The sequence below is a fragment of the Candida parapsilosis genome, contig 006110 (genome assembly GCF_000182765.1).
Source record: "Candida parapsilosis strain CDC317 annotated contig 006110".
NCBI classification, from domain to species: Eukaryota; Fungi; Ascomycota; class Pichiomycetes; order Serinales; family Debaryomycetaceae; genus Lodderomyces; species Lodderomyces parapsilosis.
The window spans coordinates 228794-256006 of NW_023503284.1; the positions used below are offsets into that span (position 1 = coordinate 228794).

Sequence of the window (27213 nt, forward strand, 5' to 3'; positions counted from 1 at the left end):
ATACTTCTCTCCTTCATTGCAATTGTGTCAATCCATCACCACATTGTATGACTTGATTACTTTCTTGACTTCCTTCTTGTTATACTCCCTCAGTCTAGCTTCCTCCACTTTATTCAAGTATCCCATATACACCACAACTTCAGCAACCAATACCAATAATCCAAAAAATACCGTCAACAATACACGATAGCTATCTTTCAAACCCCAACTGGATGCAGTCCAATACCATACGGCATATGAAACACTACCAACACTTATGAAAACATTGACAATAGTAGTCAACTGGTTTTTCAATTCCTTGTGAGCTTGCACTGGTGATATATATTCTTGATTAGAGGTATCATACAAGGTTGAATGTTGAGGTGCGGGATTAATCAACTTCTTGTACTCGGCTTCTTGTGCTTCAAGACGTAGTCTTTCCATCATTCGCATGTACTCTTTGGTTTTTGGTTGTTTGAATGTCTCATATGGAGGTATATATAGTTTTGTTTGTTTGATCAATGACAAAAGAGATGGCGTTGGATGACATTCTTGATAGAAAGTTATCAACTCCTTGTAACCGATGTACTCCAGTTGAAGTAGTTTCGCCTTTTCACGCGGATCATACAGGGATTTGTCAATGGTTGTTTTTATCTTCTCTGTTAGCTCAAATAATGTCATTGGAATAGCCTGTTGTGTTTCTACCGAGGAGATTGAAAGCAAAAAATATTTTTCGGTGTTGATAGCGTCAGAGTATCACATCAAACGTTGAGACAACTACATTGTCTGAGAGACGCACCAATATACGCCAAGACTCTCTTGAAGACTAAATAACACGTCTTATGAGACACCCGGAGACCATTGACTACTCTTGGAAGAGTGTATCTGCCGCCTCCAGATGTATTTCACCCATGAGCCCCATCTTACTACATTGGGCGTTTCTTTCTTTTGTTTTGTGTAACTATTTTTGAATTACTGCATTTGGATTTGATCTCATAACAAAAAGAACCTTGTACGTATCAGTCACCACTCTCAAGAGATTACTCCAACTAAGCTAATTACTGAAAAAGTTAGCACTTGCACAGGACTATAGAATCTCAACACTCGTATACCCTTACCTTATTCAAAGCTACACCGTCGAGTCTATGTTCACAATGCAATCACATAACTTATCACCACAAAAATCATCGCCATCTTTAACTACCACATCGTCCAATTACCACCAACTGGATCTAAGAAAAAGACAATCAAAGAGAGATGAGGCTATAAGGAGGAGAATCGAACACGACTTGAGCAAAAAAAAGAAAAACGGTAGTAGAATAACCAGATATAAAAAGGCAATCCCTGGTACTGTCTTGTCATTAAAGCCAAGTGACCCCATTATTTGCAAAACCACTGCCACCGTGCATGAAGTTTCACAAATGATGACAGCAACCCGTGAAAACTGTGTGTTGGTGGTCAATGATATTGGCGAACTTTTGGGTATTTTCACTGCCAAAGATTTGGCATTTCGTATCGTTGGATCAGGGTTAACAGCAAATTCAGTCACTATTGACCAAATCATGACTGCGGATCCAATCTGTGCCAATGCAAATAACCCAGCGTCTGAGGCATTGAATTTAATGGTGGAAAGAGGGTTTAGACATTTGCCAGTATTGGACAATGATAACCAAATTGTTGGTGTTTTGGATATAACCAAATGTTATGCACAACAAATGGAAAAATTGGAAAGAATGCATGCTCAGTCAAAAACATTATATGAAGCATGGACTTCCGTTCATAATGAGATTGGAGTACAAGATCAACCTCCACATGTGTTTCAATACTTTGAAACATTGAAAAATAAAATGAATGGCCCCACATTGGATAATGTTCTTGATGAAACCACTGAACCGATATATGTTAGTGTTAAAACGTCAGTTTACGAAGCTACTGTTTTGATGAAAGAGAACAAAACTACTGCAGTTTTGGTCAAAGATACTAACCAGGAGGTCACAGGGATATTCACTTCAAAGGATGTTGTTTTAAGAGTTATTGCAGCTGGATTGGATCCCAAAAACTGTTCGGTAGTGAGGGTAATGACATCTCATCCAGATGTCGCGTATGCCAATTTACCGATTCAAGAAGCGTTGAGGAAAATGTTTGATGGACATTATTTGAACTTGCCAGTTGTAAATACTGATGAAGATATCATTGGTATGGTGGATGTTTTGAAATTGACTTATGCTACATTGACCCAGATTAAACAATTGGAAGCTAAAGACTTGCCACTGTCTCTTGATGCACCGGAACAAGGTAGCGAGGGCCCAGCTTGGAATAAATTCTGGACATCTTTAGATGACAATGAATCTGTGCATTCAGATTCCTTCATGGAGGAAAGTGCAGCTGCGAATGCACCAGATGTTACTCCGTCAGAGTTTCAATCATTCAATGTCGACATCAAACCATCTGATTCCATATCATATGTTGATGAGTCGCCAATGAAAGGCTCCACTGCTGCAGCAAGCTTGTCCAACAGTGTTCAGCAGGATGATTCACCGTATATTTTCAAATTTAAATCACCAGCAATAGAAGGTAGAGTTCATCGTATCACTTTGAAACCAAACGATGGGGTACTTGCGTTGAGGAAATCGATTCATTCAAAGTTAAATGAGAAGGATTTTATAAAGTTGAACGTTATTAAGCCCAGTGAAGATAACGAAGATGGGTCTGCATCTACCAACAACGAGGTTGCAATAAGCTATATCGATGATGAAGGGGATGTCGTGTCAATCACCACTGATAGCGACTTGGTTGAGTGTGTTCGCATAAATCGAAGATTAGGCAACGAAAAGGCTGATTTGTATTTACACAATCCTCACCAACATCCATCGGTTGATGAACTCAAACCCATTAAAAAGGTAACCAAATCAGACTCATTAGTACCTGGAATTGCCAATGAAGTGTTGGTCCCTGGTGTATTGGCCGTGCTTGCATCTTCCATCATCCTTGGTATCACTTTGAGTAGGAAATAGTTTTTTATAGAGAGAGCATTCACATTCCCACGGAACGGAATTATAGATGCGCATAAAAAGAAACTCTTGCTTATCTAAGCAATCTTGTACCAAATGAAATTTGAAAAATTAGTCAGAAACATCAAGAACCCATTACTGTGATTTTTTTCATCAAACAACCATGACTGCTGCCACGTCAACTATAGTAGGAGCATTAGCTTGCCAAAAGAACTCATTTCTTAAAACTTTAAACACAAAAGTCGTTTCAAGCTATGAATTCATCCCTCCAGCCACAGCCAAGGAGAAACAAAACAAGAACAAAAAAGATTCACCAAAAGAGTTGAAGTACGGGGTTGAATTCGAGGATACAGTCTTGTTTCCAGAAGGAGGTGGTCAACCATTTGATAAAGGTACCATCACTATCCTCAACAATGGTGCTGCTGTTGCTTCTGAGCCCAAAACAGTCGAAGTCAATGCCATCTTACGTGACAAGTTGAAAGCAGTTCATATTGTTGATGAACCACTAGAACCCGGCACCCAAGTGAAACTCCAAGTGGATTGGGATCGCAGATTGGATATTATGCAACAGCATACTGGACAGCATTTACTTTCTGCTGTATTTGATACATTGAAACTTGACACATTATCGTGGTCTATGGGTGATATAATTAATTACATTGAATTACCAGAAAAAGTGTCTGATGAAGTGGTGCAACAAGTGCAACAACGAGTGAATGAGCTCATATTTGAAGCACATCCAATCCATGTAGTGACTCGAGATGATCATGGAGTTGAAATCGACACCAGCCATTTACCAGATGATTATGATCAAAGTAAAGGTGTTGTGCGTATAGTCAAGATTGGCGACGACATTGATTCAAACCCATGTTGTGGTACACATTTGTCCAACACTGCTCAAATTGGATCGATTGTATTGTTAAATCAGACTTCAATTCGTGGTGGCCATTCTCGTTTATATTTCACTTGTGGAACAAGAGTGGCCAATATTGCGGGTGAATATTTTGACATTTTGAAAACAGTTTCAGGAACACAATTATCTTGTCAGATTGATGACGTTGTTACTAAAATCGACCAATTGAATACTAATTACAGAAAAGCCAATTCGACAATTGCTAATTTGACTAAGGAATTGGCCAATTTAAAAGCTACTGAAATATTTAACAAGTTGAAAGCGACCGATGATGGGATTGCTTATGTTTATCGAGAAGAGAATAATCCAGATTACTTAACAACAGTGCAGAAGGAATTAGCTACAATTATCAACGCCAATAAGGACTCCGGTGTCGATATCACCAACAAACATACTCTTATTTTGATCAATGGTAACCAAACTTCTAATGGAGGTATGGTGAAAATATCAGGGCCCAAAACCAATGACATTGCCACTGAACTAAAGCTGAAAATCACTAATTTGAAAGGTGGTGGAAAGGGTTTGTTTCAAGGTAAAATTACCAAATACGAAAAGGGTGAAATCGAATCCGTATTATCCTACTTAGACTCATTATAGACAAGAGAATAAAATAACACACACACACACACACAAACACGTAAATTTAGACAATTATATACATGCAAGGAATTCCAAATTTATTCTAACGTTTGACCCAAGTTGGCGATTTTCTAGCTTTGACCTTACCTGGCTTCTTTCTCTCAACGACTCTTGCATCACTGGTCATCAATCCAGCTTTAGACAATCTAGGTTTCAATAATGGATTGAAAACAACAAGAGCTTTAGCTATGGCGTACATGACAGCTTCGCTTTGACCAGTATATCCACCACCACTTACTTCAGCAAATACATTGTATTGGCCTTCTTGTTCAACTACTTGGAAAGGGTACACCAAATTCTTTCTAGCATAAACATTTGTGAAATATTCAACTGCGCTTTTACCATTGATCAAGATTGATCCATCACCCTTAACCAAGTAGATTTTAGCTAATGCTGCTTTCCTCTTTGCTTGAGCCTTGGCACGACCAAATTCATCCAATTGTTTGATTTTCTTACTCATGGCTGTCTTGTTGATTGACGTGGAGTAGTAACTATTCAATGTATTTATAACTTCAACGGGCATCAATTGGGAATCAATGGTTCTCAATCGATTCAAACTCGATATCAAATCTCGATAATGGATTTTCTTTACTCTTGTTCCTGATTGTGTACGTTCCTTGTAAGCTTCATACCCTAAAAATTTCCTACTCTGCAATTCCTCATCGCTGAGTGGTTTAGTTGGTAAATATTGATATTTACGCAACAACATCCTCAAGTGATTCATATTGCTTTCATGTATGGGATTTCCGCCATAAAATGTCATCAAAGTGGGAGTTGTACGTATTTTGTTTAATTCAGACACAGTCAAGTTCTCAGTCACTTGATGAGGCAAATATGATTGAGTGGGCTTATGGTTTCTGCTGAATGAATTAGTGCGTGGAAGTTGCTCATCAAAAGTGACATTGTTGTTTGTGGATTCTGTGGTGGTGGTTGTAGTTGTGGTTGTCGATGTAGTGGTGACGATTATTTCTTCACTTGCAGCCGGCGTGTAGCTAAAGTATCTCTTGCTTGAGCGTAGGCTCAACCCACTTAATCGAGATAGTAACGATCTCGACATGACTTTGATGTTCGTCCTGCGTTGTCCTAACTTCCCTTTGAAAAACTTTTTCATTTCTTGTTTCTGAAAAAGAATAGAACTAGAGTTGCACGTGACGTAATTCACGTGAGCATATTCAACAAACATTATACGGCGTTATGCCAAAGTCATCATTAAATATATAATACATCATCAAAGTATAAACAGAAACGAACTAAATAGAAAAGATAAACGAGCATGTGAATCATAGCTAAAACCCCTAGGGATGCACTAATTTAACAAGTCACGTAAATTGGTTTTCGCTCTCTGCTGAGGGACCGCTGCTGCTGGTTTATCATCAGAGTTTAAAAGGCTCATGATGGAGCTTTTGCGATGTGACTGTTGTTGCTGTTGTTGCGCTGTTGCTGATTGCGGATGAGGTACGGCTTGTTGATATAGTGGTAGCGGTTGGGGTTGTTGTTGCTGTATTTGTTGTATTTGTGAATTAGAAGCTGGTGCATACTTGACTTGTTGATATACTGCTGGTTCTTGTTCTGAGAGTAGATTTCGTATTGATGGAAATACTGGGGCCGAAGGTTGAGGAGCAAAAGATGGCAGCCGTGATTGGTGGGGCGGTTGGTATTGAATTGCGTATTGGGCATAAAGCTGTTGTTGCTGCTGTTGCTGTTGTTGTTGTTGCTGTTGTTGTTGTTGCTGTTGCTGCTGCTGTTGCTGTTGCTGCTCCTGTTGCTTCTGCAGTTGCTGTTCCTGTTGTTTCTGCAGTTGCAGTTGCAGTTGCCAATATTGTTGTTGCTGGTCATATTGTTGCTGTGGTTGAATCTTTTGCTCATTAATCGATTGTGGATACTGTTGTTGCAGAAACAGTGGTACCTGTTGTTGCAATTGATACACATATTGCAGTGTAACTGGAGCAGTTCCAGTATAAATCTCAGATTGGATTGCCGATGCAGAGCTATTCAGAACATTGGTCAAAGCACCAATAGAAACTTTGGTCAGATCTGTGTTCACCATAGGAGCACTCTGTGTTACACTTGCCGCTGCAAAAGCCTCTTCTGCTGCTTGTTTCTTGCTGACCCGTTTCTTTTTTTCTGGTTTTGCAACTCCATCAGCAGACACAGACTTCTTTGCAGTCTTTCTACGCTTCTTTTCAGTAGCCTTTTGCCCATCTTCCGTCACCTCCAAATCAGCCTTTTGCTTCCTCTTCTCCGTGGTTTTAGCTCCAGTAACACGCTTTTTGCGACCATTTTCGATTGGCGTTTCCGTAGATTCAGCAACTGGGATCATTACATGGGTTTCCAACTCAGATGGTACACCATTCTGTACCGAAACCGTCTCCAAGTTGAATTCCGACACATCGCTATTGGGAGCTACTCCATAACCTTCAACTTGATCCACGGGATGTTGTGGTGTGGACTTTGGCCGACTTGTGCTTTTCAACCTCTTGCCCTTTTTGCTAGCTTTACGACGTTGAATAAGCAACTGCTTATAATTGACACTCTTTTTAGTCATGTAATAATGGAGAACACATTCGGCAGAAGTTCGTAACCCACCCATGTACCTCGATATAGCACCGAACCGTTTGGGAAACAAACAAAAGGCTTCTGTAAATAATTCATGTTCCTTTTCGGAAAATGTGTTGTGGAAATCTGTATCAACTCTTTTGGCCCATGCCTGTGTGTCCTTGACTATATTGTTGGAATCCATATATTTAAGCTCATTTTTCTCAACTGGATCCAAAATCATATCTGGGATAGCTGCTGCTACTCTTTGTGCTTTCAAAAGGGGATCTTCTTGTTGTTGACCCAAAGTGAGTAGAATCTCTTGGAATTCCGCCTCTGTAGTAACTAAATCCCCATGTCTTCTACTACTGCGTCGACTGGATACGGTAGGCAAGTCAAAAGAGCCAACGTGTGGTGAGCCATTAGAAATGTTTCCAACGGATTGCTGTTGCTGATTTTGTTTCCTCATGTCACTTGAATCGAGTTCTCTTCTCATTTCGTCATCTGATGGGTGCAACACTCGAAGTTGTTGATCCATTTTCAGTCTCTTCTCCTCCCATTTTTTCAGCATTTCATTGTATTCTTTCAACAATGCTGCGGATTTAGCTTCAACATTGGTGTTTCTTTCTTTTAATATACTTGTAAGAATCGCCCTTTTTTTTCTGTGAAACTCTTCATAATTATTGACAAAAAATGGATAATCAGACAATTTATCAATTGGAGTGGACAATAGATATTTCAACGAGCTTTGTTCCGATTGTTGAAACTCCTTTTTCATTTCCTCATACTTGCATGGAATCTCAGGAAGTGGGTACCGATATACATCCTCAGATCCATCTCCTGCACTTGTCTCGTCATACTCTATTAAAGCTTTCGTGTCCACTTCAGCTGTGACTGGAGGCGTTTCAATTTTCACCTTCTTCAAATACAGTTCATTCATCAAGTCGTCCTTCAGCTCTGGTTCAGCAGAGGTTCGTGCCAGTTCCAAACTCTCCTCAGCCACTGGTTGTGACATATCCTCCTGCGTTTCAGTTGCTTCATCAAACTCTTGCGTTATACGTGCCTTGATCTCGAGACTTCGCTCCTCATTTTCAGTTACTTCACTTTGGGTGTCATCCTCAGTTTGCTTATTAATACGACTGTTGTCAACATCGTCATTAGCGTCATAATCGATCTGACTATCCTGGTCGCCGTCAAGTTCTTTTTCCTTGGCTCTTTTCTCGGTTGGATTTATCAAAGTACTTCCACCATATCTAGCTCCGTATCTTGATTTGTATGGCCTGGGATTTGAATATGGAAGACGCAGTTGCGAAAGCGATGAACTTTTATCCTTTGAGTATGTGCTTGAATAGTAAGGTCCGTAAGCTTTTGGAGGGTCGTAGTATTTGTATCCTGAAACATTTGTTGATGGGTTAAATGAATCGGGCCCTTTTGCTGATGCTGATCCTAATGGTACATTATTGCTATTGGGCAGATACAGGTTGCTCAAAGAAGGCCTCCCATTTCGTATTCGATCTTTGGCTGAATATCTCGTTGACGACGCGGCAAAATTACGTCCGCCACTCTTCCATCTTGAGCCATGGAAACTTGGATCTGTCGAGTAAGAGTCATAACGCCCATTCTTGTATCCACTGCCGGGTGATGAGTTTGACGTTAGTGATCCAGAGGATGATCCTGATAATGTAGGTTTCTGGCTTCCCGACAGCCGTCGTGACTCTCCATTTGCTTTCCTCCAGTTGTCCGAACGATACAGGCCATTGTCATAGCCTCCATACGTCAGGTTTGAATAATAGTTTGATGAATAAGATGATCCGTTTCTGCCAGGTTGTGGGTCCTTCAGATGTGTTAATGATGATGACCCAGGCCCATTACTTTTGAAATCTCGTCGCGACAAATTCGGTATAGTTGAAGTTTCATTAGATGGCGTTGTAGATATAGTTGAGTTCGGTATGGATCCTGTTTCTGCTCCTGCTGCAGCTGCGGTTGATGACGATGAATAAAAGTTCTTCCTTCGCGATTTGCTACTATTTATCCAATCCTTACTTCCTGGGTAACCAAACCTGCCGCCGCCTCTATTCGAATTTGAAAAAGACATCTATGATTTGATTGGATGTGCAGTCGTTTGGTTGGAGTATAAGCGCTGAATTTTTTGGGTTGCTTTAAGAATCGATCAAACTGATGATGTCTGGCTCGAGATGTTGAGCGTATGTAGCTTTTTCCACTCCCTGTGATTATGATCAGTCTTCTTTTTTTTCTTGATGGATTTGTAAGGTATATTTGTTGATTAATGTGATAGACTTTGTGAATGACTAATTAAAGGTGACATAAATTCTAATAAAATTTACTCTTGTATAGTCTTCAGTGTGTATGTGTTAGATGAGTAGTCCGCCAATATATCTTGATGTGAGTGGAAAGACGCAGGTGGGTTTGAAGGTATAAGGCTTCAAGATGATAACTAATAGCAGTGTTAGTAAAGGGGTGGGTATAAATAAAAGACAGAAGTTGGAAGGGGAAAATAGAAAATTTTGTTTGGTGTATTAAAAAATAAAAAAGGTTTTTCTTGTGTTTAACAGACAGAGACAAACACATAGCACAGCACAGCACACTCACTCACAGTATTATTATGTAATATATGACGTAATACTAGCCAGCATTATTACCTAATACTTATTCCCTTAAACTGCACAGCTACCAATTGTGATCAATGGAAAATGAAACAGTGTACATTATTCCCTTTACTAAAGTAAAATTGCACAATGAGTAACCAAAGAGGCGTTTCTATGAACCATATGCTTAACTATACACTCTTATTTCGTGTCTGCTTTGGTGGCTACAATAAATTATTTTATTGACCACCTTCGGTTTGCAGCTTGCACATGTAATAACAACACACCTGGTCAACTCATGTAAAGTATTGACAATTTTGTTATAGCTGTATCTTATATGGTGTCCACAAATTTGATGTTGAAGTTCATACTCCACTGGCATGTGTGCACCGTACAATATATAATTCTTGGTGTAGGAAACAACACCCGCCGGCCCCCTTCCCCATTGCTCCCCTAAGCACAACCAAAACTTTGCTAAATTGACATCGATGTAACATTATCTAAAAGATATATCTGACAAACAGTCACCAGCACAGTGCAAACAAAAGAGTATAACAAACAATCAAACCAAGGACTTTCTTTGTGTATTAATCCATTAGTTTTATTAGTACTACACACAAGCTCATTTACAAGGCACCTCTTGAATGTTTCAACATTTTCTTCAAGAACCCGATACCTTCAATTGATTTCACCAATTCATCGTAGTCAACGTTTAGTTTAATCACTTTTTTACTATTATCATGATTATTGTTTTTATGTCCCAGAGACTCCATTACAACGCAATTGTTACTCTCCAACATCGTCAATATCTCCAAAAACTCACTAGACTTGACACCGCCCAACAAGTTCAGCAGCATTTGGTGATCCTGTTGTTGCTTCTGGTAGTAATCAAAAAACATTGTGACTGTAATCCCATCTGGTTTGATCAATTGAAAATTAAACAATTGACACAAGATTGACTTATGCAACACACTAAGTGATGATAATGCCATTTTAGTACTAAATGAATCAGCACATACTTTGGCAACATGCGATATCAAAACTGGTTTAACAATGGATTTGTCTATACTTTCACCTCTTTGCTCCATTTCTACAAGCTCAATGCTTTTATAGCAAATATCAAATGCTTTTCGTAAATCTCCTGAAATTGAAGCTGCTTTCTGACAGCAAAATTGCAAGGCCATAGGATGGAAAATGGTTGTGGGAAAATCGGCTACTTTGGCCAATATGATTGATTTTATTTGTGCTGCTGAATATGGCAAAAATTGTACTGATTCCGGAATCATATTATTGGTAAACAATTTGGGAAGAAACTTGTTGTTCAAATCAAGTGTGTTTGAAATTCCAATTAATATTATCTTGGTTCGAGTGCTTACTTTACATTGTGAGCTTGACAATTGAAACAATTTGAACAATACTTGTTGATTATTAGTCAACAATGAATCTAATTCATCGAGAAATAACACAATGTGTTTAAACTCGTTGCAGCTATCGACAACTTGATAAAAATCATCATAAGTCTTCTTTTTGGTGAATGATATACTAATTTGATTAACCAAAGATGCATAAATTTCATGGAAAATCAGTTCAGGATTCCTCAAAGTCATACAATTGATTCGTACAATTTTCACTCTTTTGTCGGATTCATACTTGGATAAGCTCAAATTTACCTGGGCTGTCTTACCAGTACCCGGTGGTCCTGAAATATATAAACTATTTGATTGAGTAGTTTCCAAATTCTTTAAAATGAAATTATTGATAAGACTGGCCTCCTCCTCTCGACTTGGTAATTGTAAATTGTCGTTTGTTCTTTCGTTTTTACTACCTCTCTGAAACAATGCTTTAGCTTGGGAATATATCGAAGTCTTTCTAAATGTGGATGACTTGGGTGTCAATGGTGGTTTAACTGGTGATGATGATGGTGTTGTGGGAGTAAAAACCAACTTCCTTTTACATGAAGGTTCACCATCTTGCTGAGTACTAAAATTAAATACTTGTTTTTTGTTGGGCGTTTTTGTTGGAGTTAAAGGTAGTTCGGCATCAATGTCATGGAATGTGTTTGAGATATCTCGAATAGTTCTCTTTTTCGTGGGTGTGGATGTTGGAGTCAATTGCATTGTAGGTGATGTAGAGTAGTCGCAAGGCTGAGGATGTCGTGATTTTCTGTAGTTGAAGTTGAGGATTAGCAAAAAATAAATAAAGGAAGATCAGACAGTATGTACTTTTTCATCCGAATATATTTTTAAACATCGTGAATGGTTGGGATTATTCAAATTGATGAAATTTTTATATACCACTTGCGCTTTTGTGTCATAACGCGCTGATTGAAATCTTCTCTCTGTTTAATTAAACTCAATTAGGAAATGGGTGAGTAGCTACCAGTTGGTTTTTATTTTTTTTACAACCAAACCACAATGAAAACACGAATACCACAGAATACTGCAACTTGATTAGGGGACAGGATAGGTGTGTGTGTGTGTGGTGTCCAAGATCCTAGAAACGCACGATTTCATGTAGGAAGTGATACGCTAAAGATATTAAACTGATTGTTTCATTAATCGCAAGGAATTTCTTTCAAAATGATATCCTCATTTGAATTAGCACAAAGCTTGATTCATGATTGTACACACTCGTGCTTCCCGTTTTACTTTGGAGTTGGCAATGGGTAAATCGGGAAACAGTCACAGCTAAATGAAGGGTGTCACGAGTAAAGATTAGGAATGAAACTAAAATGTGGCATACGTAATTTCCCCAGGATATATTATAAGAGCAAGAGAGATTTTACAGAACATAACTAAATGTAGTTTTGTCAACTCTATATCCTCATTTGCGTAGTCCATTGTAAAGCCACTCCAACATACCAATATTGATCCAAATGGCAACGTTCCCCCACTATTTGACGCAACTTCTCGTCGTTGATTCACAAACTTCCTTCCTGTTATCTCCCACTTCCTTCAATTACTTCTTACCACTTTTCTTGATACCACCACCAACTAATGGTCCACCCTTTTTTGCTTTTTCTGCCATCGCCTTCTTTGCAGCAGCATCTGCTTTTTGTTTAGCCTTGAAAGCAGCATCATCTTCATCTTCGTCATGCTGCTTCTTCTTCGGAGCCTTCAATGGCTTAGCCTTTCCACCTTGACGTCCGGACATAGGTTTGTAATGATTCTTTGCTAAAGATGTTCGTGCAGATGTGGAAAATTTTTTTGTCTCCATAGAAAAGGAGACAGCGGCAGCAAAGTACAAATATTTTTTGTTCAACTCCGCACTACCCTAGTCTTCGAAACCTTTACCCAGAATTAGTCTCCAGTACAGTATCAATTGAGCAATAATGGGTATCCTTACAACTCAAGATAAGGAGAAGATCAAAAGAACGATTCCCAAAGCAAGCAACAAAATCATTGATGCTACGGTAGCACGTTTGTACATTGCTTACCCTGACCCGACAAAATGGGTTTACACAGGATTGATGGGCGCCATTGCCCTTGTTGATGATTTAGTGGGCCACACTTTTTTTCTCAAGCTTGTTGATATAACAGGACACCGAGGAGTCTTGTGGGATCAAGAACTTTATGTTGATTTTGAGTACAATCAAGATCGTAAATACTTTCATACTTTTGAAATTGAAGATTGTCTTGTGGGCTTACTATTTGAAGATACCAATGACGCCTCCCATTTTTTCAAACGAGTTACACATCGTCAGAAACATGGGTCAAGTGCAACCGTTAAAAATAAGAATGCAATTGCTTTGAAGGAAAGAGCTGAACCTAAGGGCCACACAGCACCTGGGCCGAGGGGTGAATTCATGGATGTCAACACCGCACAACGACAAAGAAGGACAAAAGGGGTATTGTATTATGATGACGTCCCTCCGCCCGAATGGAGGTCACTCTATGCTGAATTGGAGTCTGCTGGTATCACTGAAGACATGATTGTTGATAATAGACAATTCATCAAAGATTATATTGCACAACAAGGAGGACCTCTTGTTGGATTAGAACCTCCAATACCACGAAAATATCAAAGAGCACACGAAAAGGCTGTTGGTGTGGAAAACGCAGAAGAAACCGCTTCAATACCAGAATCGAGACCTAGTATGAAACACAAGAAGGCGCCACCACCGCCGCCACTGGCACCGCAAACGTCATCGCCTTCGTTACCGACATCTTCAAATCAATCTATCAGTTCACCAACACCGGAAGTAGAATCGTCTCCAACACCTACACCGGCAACGGAGCCTGCATCTGAAGCTCCAGCTGAACCTGCTAAACGTGTGTTTAGAGTTCCACCACCATTGGCAGTAGCCCCGCCCGTTAGATCGACTTCCACATCGTCAAGTGATAGGCCTCTTCCAGTGCCACCATCTCAGCAACAACAAAATCCACCACAACAACAGCAGTATCAACCTTCCCCCTCACCGCAAAATCAAACACCACCAAACACGCAGAGAAAATTTGCTGTTCCACCACCTTTATCAACCACAGCTCATCAAGTTCCTCCACCACCACAGTTGAATCAGGCACAACAAGCACTGCAAAATGCACCATCTCCGCCAGCAAGAGGTGGAGTCCCACCACCAGCGCCTCCAAGTAGGGGCAATGCACCACCACCTCCACCTAGAGCCAACCATTCAATCAACACCAATGTTAACGTCCCAGCTCCACCTCCGAGAGCATCTCCTATTACACCCACACGCACGGGGACCAATGGCTCGCAACCTCCTCCAGCGCCACCTCCGAGGGCATCGAGAGGTGCGGCTCCTCCTCCGCCTCCTCCACGAAGTCTGGTCCCGCATCCCAGCGGCCCTCCACAGGCTCCCCCACGAAATGCGTTCTCACAACAACCTCCTTCTCAACAACAACCAAGCGCACCAGTACCACCCCCACTTCAACCAAGACCCATGGCTGTTCCTCCATCACAACAACATCAAACGCAACCCTACGGTCAATCAGCGGCCGCTGCTGCTCCTCCACCACCACCTCCTCCTCCTCCTCCAGCAATGTCAGCAATGTCAGCAATGCCAAGTGGATCTACACCGGCTCCGCCTGCACCTCCTCCACCAGACATGTCGAGTGGAACATTTACCGAATCTACAGGGGACGCTGGAAGAGATGCGCTTTTATCGTCTATCAGAGGCGCTGGTGTAGGCTCATTGAAAAAGACTGACAAATCACAGTTGGAAAAGCCAAGTGTATTATTACAAGAAGCGAAAGGAGAACCAGTGCAGAGTAACGATACTTCTAGTGGTGGTGGAGGAACTGCTGCTGGCGCTCCTCCGGCTAGTTTAGCAGATGCATTATCTGTTGCTTTGAATAAGCGTAAGGGTAAAGTTGCACATAGTGATGATGACGATGACGATGAGTGGTAGAGAAAGTATGTACGAAAAAAAAAAAATATTGTCTATGCATCAACTAATTGTAGAATCATCTATCCCCAATGTCAAACGATTTGAAAGCTTTATTGGCATCGTTTAAAGATGCCACGCAATACTGGATCACCAATTTAACAAGTGAACAGATATCCCAAATCAAGGCGTCAAAAGTGGACAACCCATTGGATGAGCTACTGAAACTAGTCAAGTTGATCAAAGCCCATGTAACAAAAGTGGGGATAATTTTCAAGCCCGAAACGTTGGCAAAACAAGAATCTACTGCTTACACCACATTGGAGAAACTCTCAGAATCACTTATCTTGTTGGTGTCGGTTGTATCACAACTCCAAGCCAAGCAAATTTCGAACTTGTTTTACAATGAGATTGTTCATCAAGTTAGACAACTAATAGAGTCCAATCACGAATTGGCTAATGAGCTTACATACATCTACGATGAAAAAGAAGATTCGGCGAGGTTGGTTTCTGTGGGAAAAATTTGGTCGAATTGTGATTCTCTCACGACATTGATAAATAATGGCGCTTTGAATCTACTCACATCAAAAATAAAACAGAGTATCGGGTTGATTGATGATGGATTTGAAGAGTTTGTTGAGTGGGTCGAAAATCCAGTAGATATTGATGATCCATTTGGACTTAGTGATGATGAAGAACACGAGGATGATGAGGAAAAGTTAAACCTGGAGGTGGAGAGCGATGACGAAGAACATTCGGCAGAGCTCAAGGCATATGCTGAGAAACTGTTAAAGGAGATTGAATTGGTGAAACTACTCCTTGCATCGTTTAAAAAGTCATTACCTAAAACAACTACAGGTCTTCAAGTAGATGAAATCAACAATTTGCAAAAAACTATCACCAATTTGATTGACAAGTTGATCGTCGACTTGATGTTGAACAGAGAAATCACTAAAGAAGTCGAATCAATTTCCAAAGACATATCCATTTATTCCGTTAAGCTTGCCAAGTTGGCTAAATCTATACATACTGATAAGAAATCAGCATGGTATACTACCTGGATAACCAAATTCAACTAGCAATTCTTTAGAGTCTCGGTTCAACCGTGTTTAGTTATAATAATCCCAAATATTTAGCATGGTGTTTAGCGTGTTCCTCCACAAATGAACTAATAAAGTAATAAGAGTGGTCATATCCATCAACTAATTTCAAATCAACCTCTCCTTTGTAACCTTTGGCAGCGTTGACAAAGTTTTCTGGTTTCAATTCTCTTTCGTAAAAGTTGTCCTTCAAACCTTGATGGATCAATATGGTTGATGTATCATCACCATTGAAATGTTTAACCAACTCAGTTGGATCATACTCCGCCCATTTGTTCTTATCGTTGCCCAAATATCCACCGAAATTCTTCTCACCCCATGGAACAATACTAGGATTAGCAATTGGTGCAAATGCACTCACCGATTTATAGTTTCTTGGTTTTCTCAAGAACCCAACTAAAGCTCCCATACCACCCATTGAATGACCAGTGATTGATATATTATCAAAATCCAATGCCTTGTACACTTCACTCAAGTCGTCAATCAATTCTTCATGTACATACGAATACATATTGTAGTTGGTAGACCAAGGAGCCTGAGTTGCATTGACGTAGAACCCAGCGCCTGTACCAAAATCCCAGCTATCGTCTTCTCCTTTAATGTCGGCTCCTCTTGGGGAAGTGTCGGGAAAGACTAACGCAAACCCATACTTGCTAGCCCAGTATTGGAAGAAGGACTTGTCACTGGCATTCTCTGGTGTACATGTCAATCCGGAAAGATAAAGCAACACGGGGATCTTAGCGGCTTTGGAACTTGGCGGAATAAATACATTGACATTCATGGGAGTTTTAGTAAGTTTGGAGTCATGAGTCAATTTTAACAATTGACCTCCAAATTGGGTAATTGATGCATTTGTTTTGAACGGCATGACTTGGTAATGTTGTGGAAGAGGTGGATAGAGAAAGTAACGTTCGATTCAGGGTTTTTTTTATAAGAGTTATGTAAATTCGAACGTATTCTTTTAGTTTGCGCTTAGGAATTAATGACTAGATTAGGAGACAAATTACGCTCTTGCATAGTGTATGGTATGCAAATTTCGCACATCGTTATCACAGTACTTGTCTTCAATATCGTATGCTTGTTCTATACAGCTGTATCAAATCTTTAGAATTGATCTACGCCCACGAACCCTACCATCAAGAGCAAACCAAACAACAAACTCCAACTGAATGACTTTGCACTAGCATCGTTCTTCTTTCCGCCATGTGAAGAGCTAGATGATGAGCTTGATGTGCTAGAAGATGTCGAGGCACTTTCTAAACTACTTTCCTCTCCATTGGTGGTTCCTGTTTCAGTAAAGTTCAACTTGGTTCCTTCTGAATCCAAACTTCCATCCCAACAATACCTTTCAAAGCATTGCTTACATTGGTCGGATTGTTCCTCTCCATTTCTTTCTTGCAGTCTTCTAATGATGGCACATCCAACACAAGCTGGCCATTCAGGATCCAATGTCAAGTTGTTTCTCGAGGCAACTTCAAATCCGTTTTGGATAATTGGGTTACGTTCGTCATCATCGTACAGCAACTTAAATGTGGATGTGTTGGTCCAGTATGAAAATGGTCTGTTGGCAATGTACACAATCAATGGTGAATCATAAACAGTATAAGAGCTAGACAGATTGCTGTTGGTGTTATTATTGTGGAGTAACGATGACAAGTTTCTAGCATCGCATCCAAAAAACGTAGGTTTAGCAGTCAAGTTCAAATTGATAAACGAATTTGCATCTGGCACGTATGGGAAAATGGTACCATTACCTGCATTAACAAATTGCCTTTCATAGCTTTTGATCAACGATGTACCATTGGGCCAATAGCCATCGGTATCAGCTGAGTTATCAAATGCGAAAACAACATCAACATCACGAGCAGGTTGAATAAGTGGCCACAAGGGAACGTTCTGTCCATCTTCACCGCCATCAACCAAAACCAAGGTTTCATTTCCTGCCAAGTTGCTTGAAGTTCCGACGCTGGTATCGTAAAATGGATTTGGATCATATACTGCAACATCATTTTCGTGGTTGCTCACACGATCCAATAATGAAGTAACAACTCTCTTCACAATTGATGGCAACGATGTGGTGTTGATCTGCAATAAAAATTGATTAAACAACGTGGAAGAAGTACCCATGATATAGCCAGCGTTATCATATCCACCAATACACGTTCCATTGGTATCTCCATCACTCAACTCGGTACCCAAGTATTTAATTTTTGCAAATTGGTAAATACTCTTGTCGAAACTTCCCATCTCAAACGGGTTAAATTCTGTCAAACTTGAATTCAAATTAATGATTTTAGTCCCCTCTGCTCGTGTGTCACTAATGAATATTGGGAAAGGCATTTCGTGATTCTTGAACACATCCCAATCTTGAACCGAACTAAATGTTAAAGATGCGCCTGTGTCGTTAAGTGTAGTAAGAAATTGGTGTGCTAATGCCCTCCCCCATACATCTGTAAAGGACAAATCGTATCCAGCATCCTCTTTATCATCTATATCGTCTAATATACCTTTGTAGTATTCATATGTTTTCACAACATTGATACCACCATAGTTGACAATTGAGTGTTTTAAGTTCCAAATATCAGTTTTCTGATTTACAATATCTTCCACAGATGTAAAATTGTTGAACACGATGGATCCAACTAGCCAACTTCCACCGGATAAACCAGCAATATAAGTACTTGCTTGGAGAAGACCATTTAAACCACTTGCATTTCCGCCATCTGGACCGCTAGTCCTCTCATCCAAGGCACTCATCTGGCCCGCTCCATTCAACATAGCACGATATCCACCACCGGAAAACGCTAATCCAATGTGAATGCTCTTGTTCATGTTGCCATAGTCCTCTGGATCGATCTGAGACATGTTGGCATACTTGAGAAACTCAACAAGCTTTTCATTAGTCACTTTGTCTCTTCCGCTAAGCCATGATTTCTCTTCTTCAGATATACTATCAGCAACTCTCAAGATGTCAGAATTGGGACACTGAACTTTACCTGGAGCATAAGAATCTGTTGGGGACCAAGATTGCGCGGTGTGGATAAATATTAGCGCCGAGAATATAATTTGACACCAATGCATTCTTGTAGAGTGAGGTGTTTTCACCAGGGATCTGATACTGAATGACACAAGTTAGAGGTGTTATTTCTGAATAATCTAAATTAATGGTCCATGGACGGAAGTGGAAAATCGATTTCCTTATATATAAATATCTGTCGGTGATAATCTAAACTAAAACCGAAGATTTTCCCGTTGCAACCGAAATAACCATTGACGTTTATATGCGAACGACGATTTAGTTCCGCTTTTAAGCCACCAAATAGATAGAGCGCTGACTTTGGTGCCATTTGTTAAGATCAAGAAGGCTGTGGGTCTGCCTACTCTAAATTTAGAAACAGGGACCAACAAAGAAGTGGGGCAATATTGAATCATCTTCTAAGATCGGTCTTCTTGGGAGAGAACATTTCCACCAGGCAGTAACGATAACCACGCATGCAAGAGTCTCTTGAAAACGTAGCGCGTATGACTCTACACAGTGAACTGTCACAAGCCTGGACTTGTTGTGTCTGACAAGACCAAATTTTTGCACTTGATTGCAGCCACAAGACCCTAGTTGCAAAAGAGGTGGCTACGTGACGTCACTATTCCCAGACAATATCAAAACCCGCCTCTTTAAACAACGAATTTTTGTTGTTCTTTTTATTTACTTATCTAGAATTGTTGGAATACAAGCAAGCTCAGAATAACCATTGAGCTCAACCATAAAGTCCAACTGAATGAAACCATGTTTGCTGCACCAACTTTTGTGCCTTCATTACCACTAGTGGTACCCTCCGAGGTGAAATTCAACCTATTTTCATCATCAGTGTCCAAACTTCCATCCCAGCAGTACTTTTCAAAGCATCTCTTACATTGTTCAGTTTGTTCTTCACCATTTCTCTCTTGCAGTCTTCTAATGATTGCACATCCAACACAAGCTGGCCATTCGGAATCTAATGTCAAATTGTTTCTTGATGCAACTTCAAACCCATTCCTAATCATTGAGTTGCGTTCATCATCATCATATTTCAAGTCGAATGTGGATGTATTGGACCAGTATGAAAATGGACGATTAGCGGTGTATACAATCAATGGCGAATCATAAATGGAATATGAGCTTGACTGATTACTGTAGGTACTTATGTTTCGATGTTGAAGCAATGAGGACAAGTTTTTCGCATCACATCCAAAGAAAGTTGGTCTTGCAGTCAAGTTCAAGTTGATGAAGGTATTGACATCGGGGACATATGGGAAGATCGTACCATTTCCAGTCGGTGAAAATTGTCTATTGAAAGTCTGAGTTAATGAGGTTCCGTTTGGCCAGTATTGATTAGTGTCTGCCGAATTGTCGAATGCAAAAATAACATCAACGCTTCTAACTGGCTGAATTAATGGGGACAATGGAATATTTTGACCATCTTCACCACCGTCAACAAGAGTCAAGGTTTCATTGTTGGCAATATGGGATGAAGTACCCACGTCTGTTTTGTAAAATGGATTTGGTTCATACACTGCAACGTCATTTTCAGCTTGATCCACTTTCTTTAACAACGAGGTGATGATGGATTTGATTGTCGACGATAACGAAGTGGTATTGATTTGTAACACAAATTGGTTAAACAACGTGGAAGATGTTCCCATGATGTACCCAGCATTGTCAAATCCGCCAATACATGTTCCATTGGTATCTCCATCCTCCAACTCAGTTCCCAAGTACTTGAGCTTGGTGAACTGATACAAGCTCGCATCATAACTTCCCATTTCGAACGGGTTGAATTCAGTCAATGTGGAATTGAGACTAATGATTCGACTATTGGGTGACCTTGTGTCACTGACAAATATTGGGAATGGCATTTCGTAGTTTTTAAACACATCCCAGTCCTGAAGAGAGCTCATTGTAAGGGAAGCTCCTGTATCATTGAGTGTGGTGAGGAATTGATGTGCCAATGCTCTACCCCATGTATCAGTCAATGAAAGTTCATAGCCAGCATCCTCTTTTTTGTTCAAGTCGTCTGAGATCCCCTTGTAGTATTTGTAGGTCTTATACACATTCAATCCCCCGTAGTTCACAATAGAGTGTTCCAAATCCCAAATCTTGGTTTTGCGGTCAACGATATCTTGAATTGAGGTGAAGTTATTAAATACAACAGACCCAACAAGCCAGCTACCACCAGATAAACCGGCAATATAAGTACTTGCTTGAAGCAAACCATTCAATCCTTTTGCTTTTCCTCCATCTGGACCCTTAGTTCTTTCGTCTAAAGCACTTAGTTGGCCCGCTCCATTCAACATGGCACGGTAACCACCACCAGAAAATGCTAATCCAATGTGTATACTTCTATTTAGCTTTCCATAATCTTCAGGATCAATATCTGTCATATTAGCGTACTTGAGAAACTCGACGATCTTCTTGTTGGTAACCTTATCTCTTCCTTGTAACCACTCATCTTCTTCATCTGAAATACTATTGGCAACTCTTAAGATATCAGAGCTGGGGCATTTTACTTTCCCAGGAGCATATGAGTTTGTTGGAGACCAACATTGGCATAATGGGAATAGGGAAATGAACCAAAATAATATGTGATAGGTGAGCATAGTTGATGATGATTTTTCAATCCTTTATTCTAAGGAAATTGGCGATTAAACAAACAAACTATCACCAGATGAAAACAAAACTAAGAAGAGAGTGTTGATTTCACAACCGATATATATATATATATATGTATATGGATGCATGGAAAACTGTCAAATGAAACTCGAAAACAATGAAATACCATTATAGAGAACTTGTAATTACACATAAGCTATATGAACTAACACAAAGTAGAGAACAAAAAGGTTATAAAAAGAAACGAATTTCAGTGATGGTGACGATGGGTTATGAGTTTATCATGAAAACAGTGTGTGGATTTCTGAGACTCTAAAAATAAACATCACGGCTTTCAGTTTTAGACAAATGCGATGTCGATGTCTAAGCCTCTACCTCCATTCGTAATATCTTCATTTTTGACAGGTTTCTCTTACCATTGCTTTGTAGAGATGTAGCCAACTGTTTTCACGTATTACAACTATGAAAGACGGCACTCAGTTGACGTTGAAGTAAAAGTATGGGGTACGGTGACCAAAGGGAAGCGATTTCAGCCATTTGCATTGAGAAGAGCTCGTTAAGTGGCATACTCTATAGCGGCAATATCAAAATGAGTTTGTCTGACAGCATAAGCGGCTAAAAATTTGTTTCGAAGTATCTAACAATAGAATATCAAATGTCTTAACACTTTTTATTTTTAGCAACCTTTTGTTTCAGTAACTTCGATAGCAACTTCCCCAATCTTATTTAAAGTTAGTTTCTCCTTTCCTTTAGCTTTACAGTTTAAACGTTATCCTATGCAAGAGCAATAATCTCTAATGTCCAATAGAGATGCACTTTACGCAGTAGTCGCAGAATTAACTCTCTTCTTCACTTTGACATATTCTCTTTGTTTATACTTTACTTTAAGAGAATATGCTTAAAAAAGTACAATTTGTAACCGATGCTGACATGTTACAAAACGAGTTAAGTCCGCAGCAAAGGAAAATTACGGAAAAATATATTTATAGAACAAAATGCAAAAAAAAAAAAATTTGCATTCGCCGTACAAGGTTTTGCCAGTTTGCAATTTCTTACTCTTCTGTCTGATTTTATTCAGCCACCATCACACTGGTATTACATTTCCGAGACGTTGTGATCAGATGCAAAAGAAATCTTGGCGAGATCTAATGCGAGAGCATTGATGTGTACTGTTTTGATTGTAACAGTTTCCAGCCTCATGGTCTCTTTTTGGTATGTAAGTTGTGAAAGTGAGATAAAGATTCTTCTAACACTCACCCGTGATGTAATGTGCAATCGCTTTTGCAACCTTCTTCATAGTGCCATTTAAGATTTCGCGTGTTTGGGGTTTGGGGGGTTGGTGATGCCAATGGATCTTGCTTACATCCACTATCAACAAACTAGATAAATGTACACTGAATGTGTTTATGTTGCTCTTGATTATAAGTGTTGGCTGGCTAGACTACAGCTTGGTCATTTTTCGCAATAATCTGTTTCTAATTTATCTGAGTATACAATTTGCTCTGAAATTGTTGCAAACTTTCATAGTAATACCTACAATTACACAAATCGACAATAAAATCAACCAAAATCTTCTCTTCATTTGATTTTGCACCCAACTACGTTGTTCTTATCCCAATAAGATTCCGTAGGACGAACTTTGCTGTTTAATGTTGCATTTCAAATTTTTTTTTTGGCTGAGAGGGGAAGCTGCTCATTTACAGTACTCATTGTAAAGCATCCTTCGAACATCATGCCCCAAAACGCCATGTGAATTGCGGTCTGCTTTCATACATGACCAAAGAATTCCCTTTCGTTATTTGTTTCATGTGCAATTGTCACAGCCGTAAATCGTGCTTTTACTGTTTTTGCAATAATTTCCCCTCATACCAAAAAAAGATCTCTCCTCGTAATTCATAAGGCGGGGAATACTAACTATTAGCTTCTCTTTGTGAGAAAGGTTTGTGAAGTCCTAAAAGTCGGGGTAAAATGAGTCACACACCAACATGAAACTACAACAACCACATCAGTCGTATATTCATTTGCTCTTTTTTATACGATGCCACATAGCCTTGCACTATATATGTAAGTTTGCGTTTGAAATTTATACTGCCGGAACCGCGGTTACAAAAATAATGAAGACTCGCACTGTTCTTCTCTCTCATCCAAAACATAATAATGCTCTACCGCTTCTTGCATCTGATTTTTTCAACTACTTATTACCAACCCAACCAGTTCACACTCTGCAAACAACAACGACTGAACAGGATGACGATGGGTCCCGAGACAGATCTTGTGGCGCAACTTCGTGATTATGTGGCTCCTGCTTATCGTGGTAGTAAGATGTCAGTATGGCACAAACTCCCCATAACAAGAAGGTCAGCTGTATTCATTTTGCTCTTTTTGGGCAACATGGGTGAGCTAAGAGTTCTCCTAACTAAAAGATCATCCAGACTAAGGAATTTCCCGGGTCACGTAGCGTTACCAGGAGGAAAAGCCGACAATGGACTTGAATCGGAATGGATGGTGAGTCGAAGAGAGATGCACGAAGAGATTGGATTGTCATCCAATGATGATGCTTTAGCAAAATTGGGCATTAGTATTGAACACATTACGTTATTGCCTAGCTATCTATCACGTACTTTTTCTTGTGTGAGACCATGTGTTGGGTTTATGAAATTTAGTAATGAGGGCGATGTTGAAACTACAATTGCATCTAAATTGAATCTCGTTTTGAATCCAGGCGAGAGCTCTTCGATATTTTCATGTCCATTGAAGGATTTTCTATATCCTGTTGTTGATGAGCCGGCAAGAGAAGCATTGGAACGTGTATCTTACAATATGAAATGGGGTGGTATACCTTGGTCATTACGTTCATACACGTTTTTACAAAACAATCCCAACGAGGTGGAATGGTTAAAACATATAAAGGACTTATCAGCACTGGAAGATGAGGAATTGGGAGAGGAGTTGGATATGTCTGACAAGGGAAGGATTACACCACCTAACATGACTCCACTTAGATCTGCATCTTCCTCGAGGTCAGCATCTCCCATGAGAAGTACATCATTACAGCCCAAAGATCGGAAAGGGAAACAAGACTTGTCGTCATGGGGCAGACTCGGATCTCGAACGGACGAAGAGACCAATGAGAAAATATACGATGTTTGGGGTCTCACGGCAAACATTCTTCATGATTTGAGCGAAATCGTATATGCTAGAGACAGAGTTGGTAAAAGACAGATTGGAGAGGAGGAAATGATTTACTGTCTTTATGAATTTGGCCACCTTATGCAACAAAAGGAAAGAAGTGATGCTGAAGTTAAATTGATCCACTCGTCAAACTCACCTGCTTCGAGTGAATCTGCATTTGGATTCAATCTGATTTTGCCCGAGGAAGAGTTCAGTAGATTGAAAAAGTTGTATAAATTATAAAATATAGAAGTTGGATATAGTTGTAGATAATTTGTCCAATTTGGATCTTCCAGTTGGGGGTCCTGGACACAGAAAGAAAGTTGGTGCGCGGAAAAAAAAGCTCCTTCATCGGTCCCACTGTCATTCTCAACCCACGCAATGTCGGCCCCAGATCAAGATGAAAAAACTATCCAGCTCCTCAATCTGTTAAACGAGTATCAAGAGTTAACAACCATCTATCGTCTGCATTTCATAAATGGGTTTCTCAATCTAAGTCGAGCTAATTTTCATAGTGAAAAGACAAAATTTGGCAAGGATACATTCGACATGAGGAGCTATGATGCTTGCAAGGTGGTTGACCTCTGTAAAAATTCGGACGAGTTCAGATTTATTGACAGACGTATCGATGCTGCAGAGGATGACAATGGCGATGAATCTACTTTACAGTCGGCGGGACAATTGAAGAATCGAAAAAAACCAAATGAAAAGCCCACCACTACCACCACCACCTCCACCACTGAAAAGACCAACAACGCTACATATAAAGATCCGATCTTACAGTTTGGGGCATTGACTCCACCACCACTCAAGTCAAGTCAAGAAGACTTTGATCGTGCTTTGAGAACGAGTGTTCAATTGATTAACATACGACGTAAGATTGATAAATTAACGTTTGAATTAGAAAATGAATAGCCAGGTCCAACTAAAGTCCAGTTTTGGAGATCACATGTTAGTCTATACCTCTACATCACTATACAAGTCACTATCATTTTCGTAATCTTCGGCATTAATTTCAGGCATGTCTTCATCTTCATCAGCGCCCTCGTCACCACTAGACCCATCATCAGCCTTGTCTTCACCACCTTCACCAGCAAATCTTGTCTTTTTCCTGTCTTTCTTTGCCTTCTTCTTATCGAGCTTGGCTTGCACCGCTGCTTGTTGTTTTGCTCTCCTCTCTTGCTTCAACTTTTCTTTCAACTTGTGTTTAGCATCAAGCTTTTGCGCTTCTTCTGTCGACTTGGATACAGATGAGTGATAAAGTGTTTTTGATGATCCAACTAAACCTTCCTCAATCTTCAACAATGACATGTTTATCCTTGGTCCCAATTCGATTAACTTGATGGCTCTCTTTTTTGAAGTTGTGATTGATTCTTGCTGCTGTGGTTGATTCTCATTTTGTTGTGATTGTCTTTTGAGAAACTCCTCATGTTGCACTTCAACAACAGCGTCATCTTCCACTTCACTATCCGAAGTCAATCCTCCGATTGCATAAGGATCCAAAATCAAATCAGCAACATCCTGAGCATTGGTCATCTTGGGCAATTTTTTCTTTAAATTGTGATGTGATTGAATAAGTTTCTTTACACTTTTACTCTCTTCAACGAGTTTTGTATTTATTGAGTAATGCCTGAGTTCAATTTGCCCGGTAGTTTTATCCTTGGAAATGAGCAACACTCTCTTGATTGTATTGACCTTGGTGTTTTGTGGTTGAATTGGTGGAAACATATTTTGAAACATGGTGACCATTAATTTTTCATGCATCGGCATCTCCTTGACATTGTTGGAAAACCCATTCAACACCAACAATGGCGGCTGGTGGAATTCAGCACTATCCTTGCCAACAGATTTTGGATGTTTCAATATTTTTCTTACATCCTTACACAAGGAGTAAGTGTTGACCATAAACTGCAATGTAGGACCCCTTGGTAATTTACCCATACGCAATGTAATGTTTCCCGATGAGGTTTGATTGAAAATGAACAAGTCAGACACATGCAATGGCCCACACATGACTATGAAATCTTTCAATTTATTGGATTTACGTTCTCGTAAGTTGATAGCTGTATGCGGTTGCATGACATTTCGAAAGTCAGATACAAGTTGGGATAGTGAGTGATTCTTCAAGGATGAGCCTAGATGGATCACCATGGATTTGGGAATTTTAGCAGCCTCCTCCTCACTTGGTTTCTGATGAGTTCTTCTCTTTGTTTTTCTCTTGGCCATGGTGTAGATAACGTAGATGTGTTCGTAAGGATGTGGTTAACT

At 39.8% G+C, this 27213-nt stretch overlaps 15 protein-coding genes across 15 annotated transcripts; 6 read left to right on the plus strand and 9 right to left on the minus strand. All coding sequences in view use genetic code 12, as the record gives it.

The window, feature by feature from the left end:
• Window positions 1–27: 27 nt before the first annotated feature.
• VPH2 (Vph2p) lies at window positions 28–660 on the minus strand (the record flags this gene model as incomplete). The annotated part of the gene is made up of 1 exon (XM_036811864.1): window positions 28–660. The coding sequence occupies one exon, from the start codon at window positions 658–660 to the stop codon at window positions 28–30; it is 633 nt and encodes a 210-aa protein (XP_036668259.1).
• Window positions 661–1133: 473 nt separating this feature from the next.
• Window positions 1134–2993, plus strand: CPAR2_701040 (uncharacterized protein; the record flags this gene model as incomplete). The annotated part of the gene is made up of 1 exon (XM_036811865.1): window positions 1134–2993. One exon carries the CDS (start codon window positions 1134–1136, stop codon window positions 2991–2993), a length of 1860 nt encoding a protein of 619 aa, XP_036668260.1.
• A 160-nt stretch (window positions 2994–3153) lies between these two features.
• On the plus strand, window positions 3154–4500 carry CPAR2_701050 (putative alanine--tRNA ligase; the record flags this gene model as incomplete). Its single annotated transcript, XM_036811866.1, has 1 exon — window positions 3154–4500. One exon carries the CDS (start codon window positions 3154–3156, stop codon window positions 4498–4500), a length of 1347 nt encoding a protein of 448 aa, XP_036668261.1.
• Window positions 4501–4585: 85 nt separating this feature from the next.
• Window positions 4586–5599, minus strand: MRPS9 (mitochondrial 37S ribosomal protein uS9m; the record flags this gene model as incomplete). The annotated part of the gene is made up of 1 exon (XM_036811868.1): window positions 4586–5599. One exon carries the CDS (start codon window positions 5597–5599, stop codon window positions 4586–4588), a length of 1014 nt encoding a protein of 337 aa, XP_036668262.1.
• Window positions 5600–5848: 249 nt separating this feature from the next.
• SNT1 (Snt1p) lies at window positions 5849–9172 on the minus strand (the record flags this gene model as incomplete). The annotated part of the gene is made up of 1 exon (XM_036811869.1): window positions 5849–9172. One exon carries the CDS (start codon window positions 9170–9172, stop codon window positions 5849–5851), a length of 3324 nt encoding a protein of 1107 aa, XP_036668263.1.
• Window positions 9173–10309: 1137 nt separating this feature from the next.
• Window positions 10310–11800, minus strand: CDC6 (AAA family ATPase; the record flags this gene model as incomplete). The annotated part of the gene is made up of 1 exon (XM_036811870.1): window positions 10310–11800. The coding sequence occupies one exon, from the start codon at window positions 11798–11800 to the stop codon at window positions 10310–10312; it is 1491 nt and encodes a 496-aa protein (XP_036668264.1).
• Window positions 11801–12641: 841 nt separating this feature from the next.
• On the minus strand, window positions 12642–12836 carry CPAR2_701090 (uncharacterized protein; the record flags this gene model as incomplete). Its single annotated transcript, XM_036811871.1, has 1 exon — window positions 12642–12836. One exon carries the CDS (start codon window positions 12834–12836, stop codon window positions 12642–12644), a length of 195 nt encoding a protein of 64 aa, XP_036668265.1.
• A 178-nt stretch (window positions 12837–13014) lies between these two features.
• On the plus strand, window positions 13015–15051 carry WAL1 (actin-binding protein; the record flags this gene model as incomplete). The annotated part of the gene is made up of 1 exon (XM_036811872.1): window positions 13015–15051. One exon carries the CDS (start codon window positions 13015–13017, stop codon window positions 15049–15051), a length of 2037 nt encoding a protein of 678 aa, XP_036668266.1.
• Window positions 15052–15119: 68 nt separating this feature from the next.
• On the plus strand, window positions 15120–16106 carry CPAR2_701110 (uncharacterized protein; the record flags this gene model as incomplete). Its single annotated transcript, XM_036811873.1, has 1 exon — window positions 15120–16106. The coding sequence occupies one exon, from the start codon at window positions 15120–15122 to the stop codon at window positions 16104–16106; it is 987 nt and encodes a 328-aa protein (XP_036668267.1).
• A 34-nt stretch (window positions 16107–16140) lies between these two features.
• On the minus strand, window positions 16141–16995 carry CPAR2_701120 (S-formylglutathione hydrolase; the record flags this gene model as incomplete). Its single annotated transcript, XM_036811874.1, has 1 exon — window positions 16141–16995. One exon carries the CDS (start codon window positions 16993–16995, stop codon window positions 16141–16143), a length of 855 nt encoding a protein of 284 aa, XP_036668268.1.
• Window positions 16996–17231: 236 nt separating this feature from the next.
• Window positions 17232–19208, minus strand: CPAR2_701130 (lysophospholipase family protein; the record flags this gene model as incomplete). The annotated part of the gene is made up of 1 exon (XM_036811875.1): window positions 17232–19208. The coding sequence occupies one exon, from the start codon at window positions 19206–19208 to the stop codon at window positions 17232–17234; it is 1977 nt and encodes a 658-aa protein (XP_036668269.1).
• A 630-nt stretch (window positions 19209–19838) lies between these two features.
• CPAR2_701140 (uncharacterized protein) lies at window positions 19839–21761 on the minus strand (the record flags this gene model as incomplete). The annotated part of the gene is made up of 1 exon (XM_036811876.1): window positions 19839–21761. One exon carries the CDS (start codon window positions 21759–21761, stop codon window positions 19839–19841), a length of 1923 nt encoding a protein of 640 aa, XP_036668270.1.
• A 2266-nt stretch (window positions 21762–24027) lies between these two features.
• On the plus strand, window positions 24028–25188 carry PCD1 (8-oxo-dGTP diphosphatase; the record flags this gene model as incomplete). Its single annotated transcript, XM_036811877.1, has 1 exon — window positions 24028–25188. One exon carries the CDS (start codon window positions 24028–24030, stop codon window positions 25186–25188), a length of 1161 nt encoding a protein of 386 aa, XP_036668271.1.
• A 138-nt stretch (window positions 25189–25326) lies between these two features.
• On the plus strand, window positions 25327–25860 carry VMA22 (Vma22p; the record flags this gene model as incomplete). The annotated part of the gene is made up of 1 exon (XM_036811880.1): window positions 25327–25860. One exon carries the CDS (start codon window positions 25327–25329, stop codon window positions 25858–25860), a length of 534 nt encoding a protein of 177 aa, XP_036668272.1.
• A 42-nt stretch (window positions 25861–25902) lies between these two features.
• On the minus strand, window positions 25903–27171 carry SSF1 (rRNA-binding ribosome biosynthesis protein; the record flags this gene model as incomplete). The annotated part of the gene is made up of 1 exon (XM_036811881.1): window positions 25903–27171. One exon carries the CDS (start codon window positions 27169–27171, stop codon window positions 25903–25905), a length of 1269 nt encoding a protein of 422 aa, XP_036668273.1.
• Window positions 27172–27213: the final 42 nt, after the last annotated feature.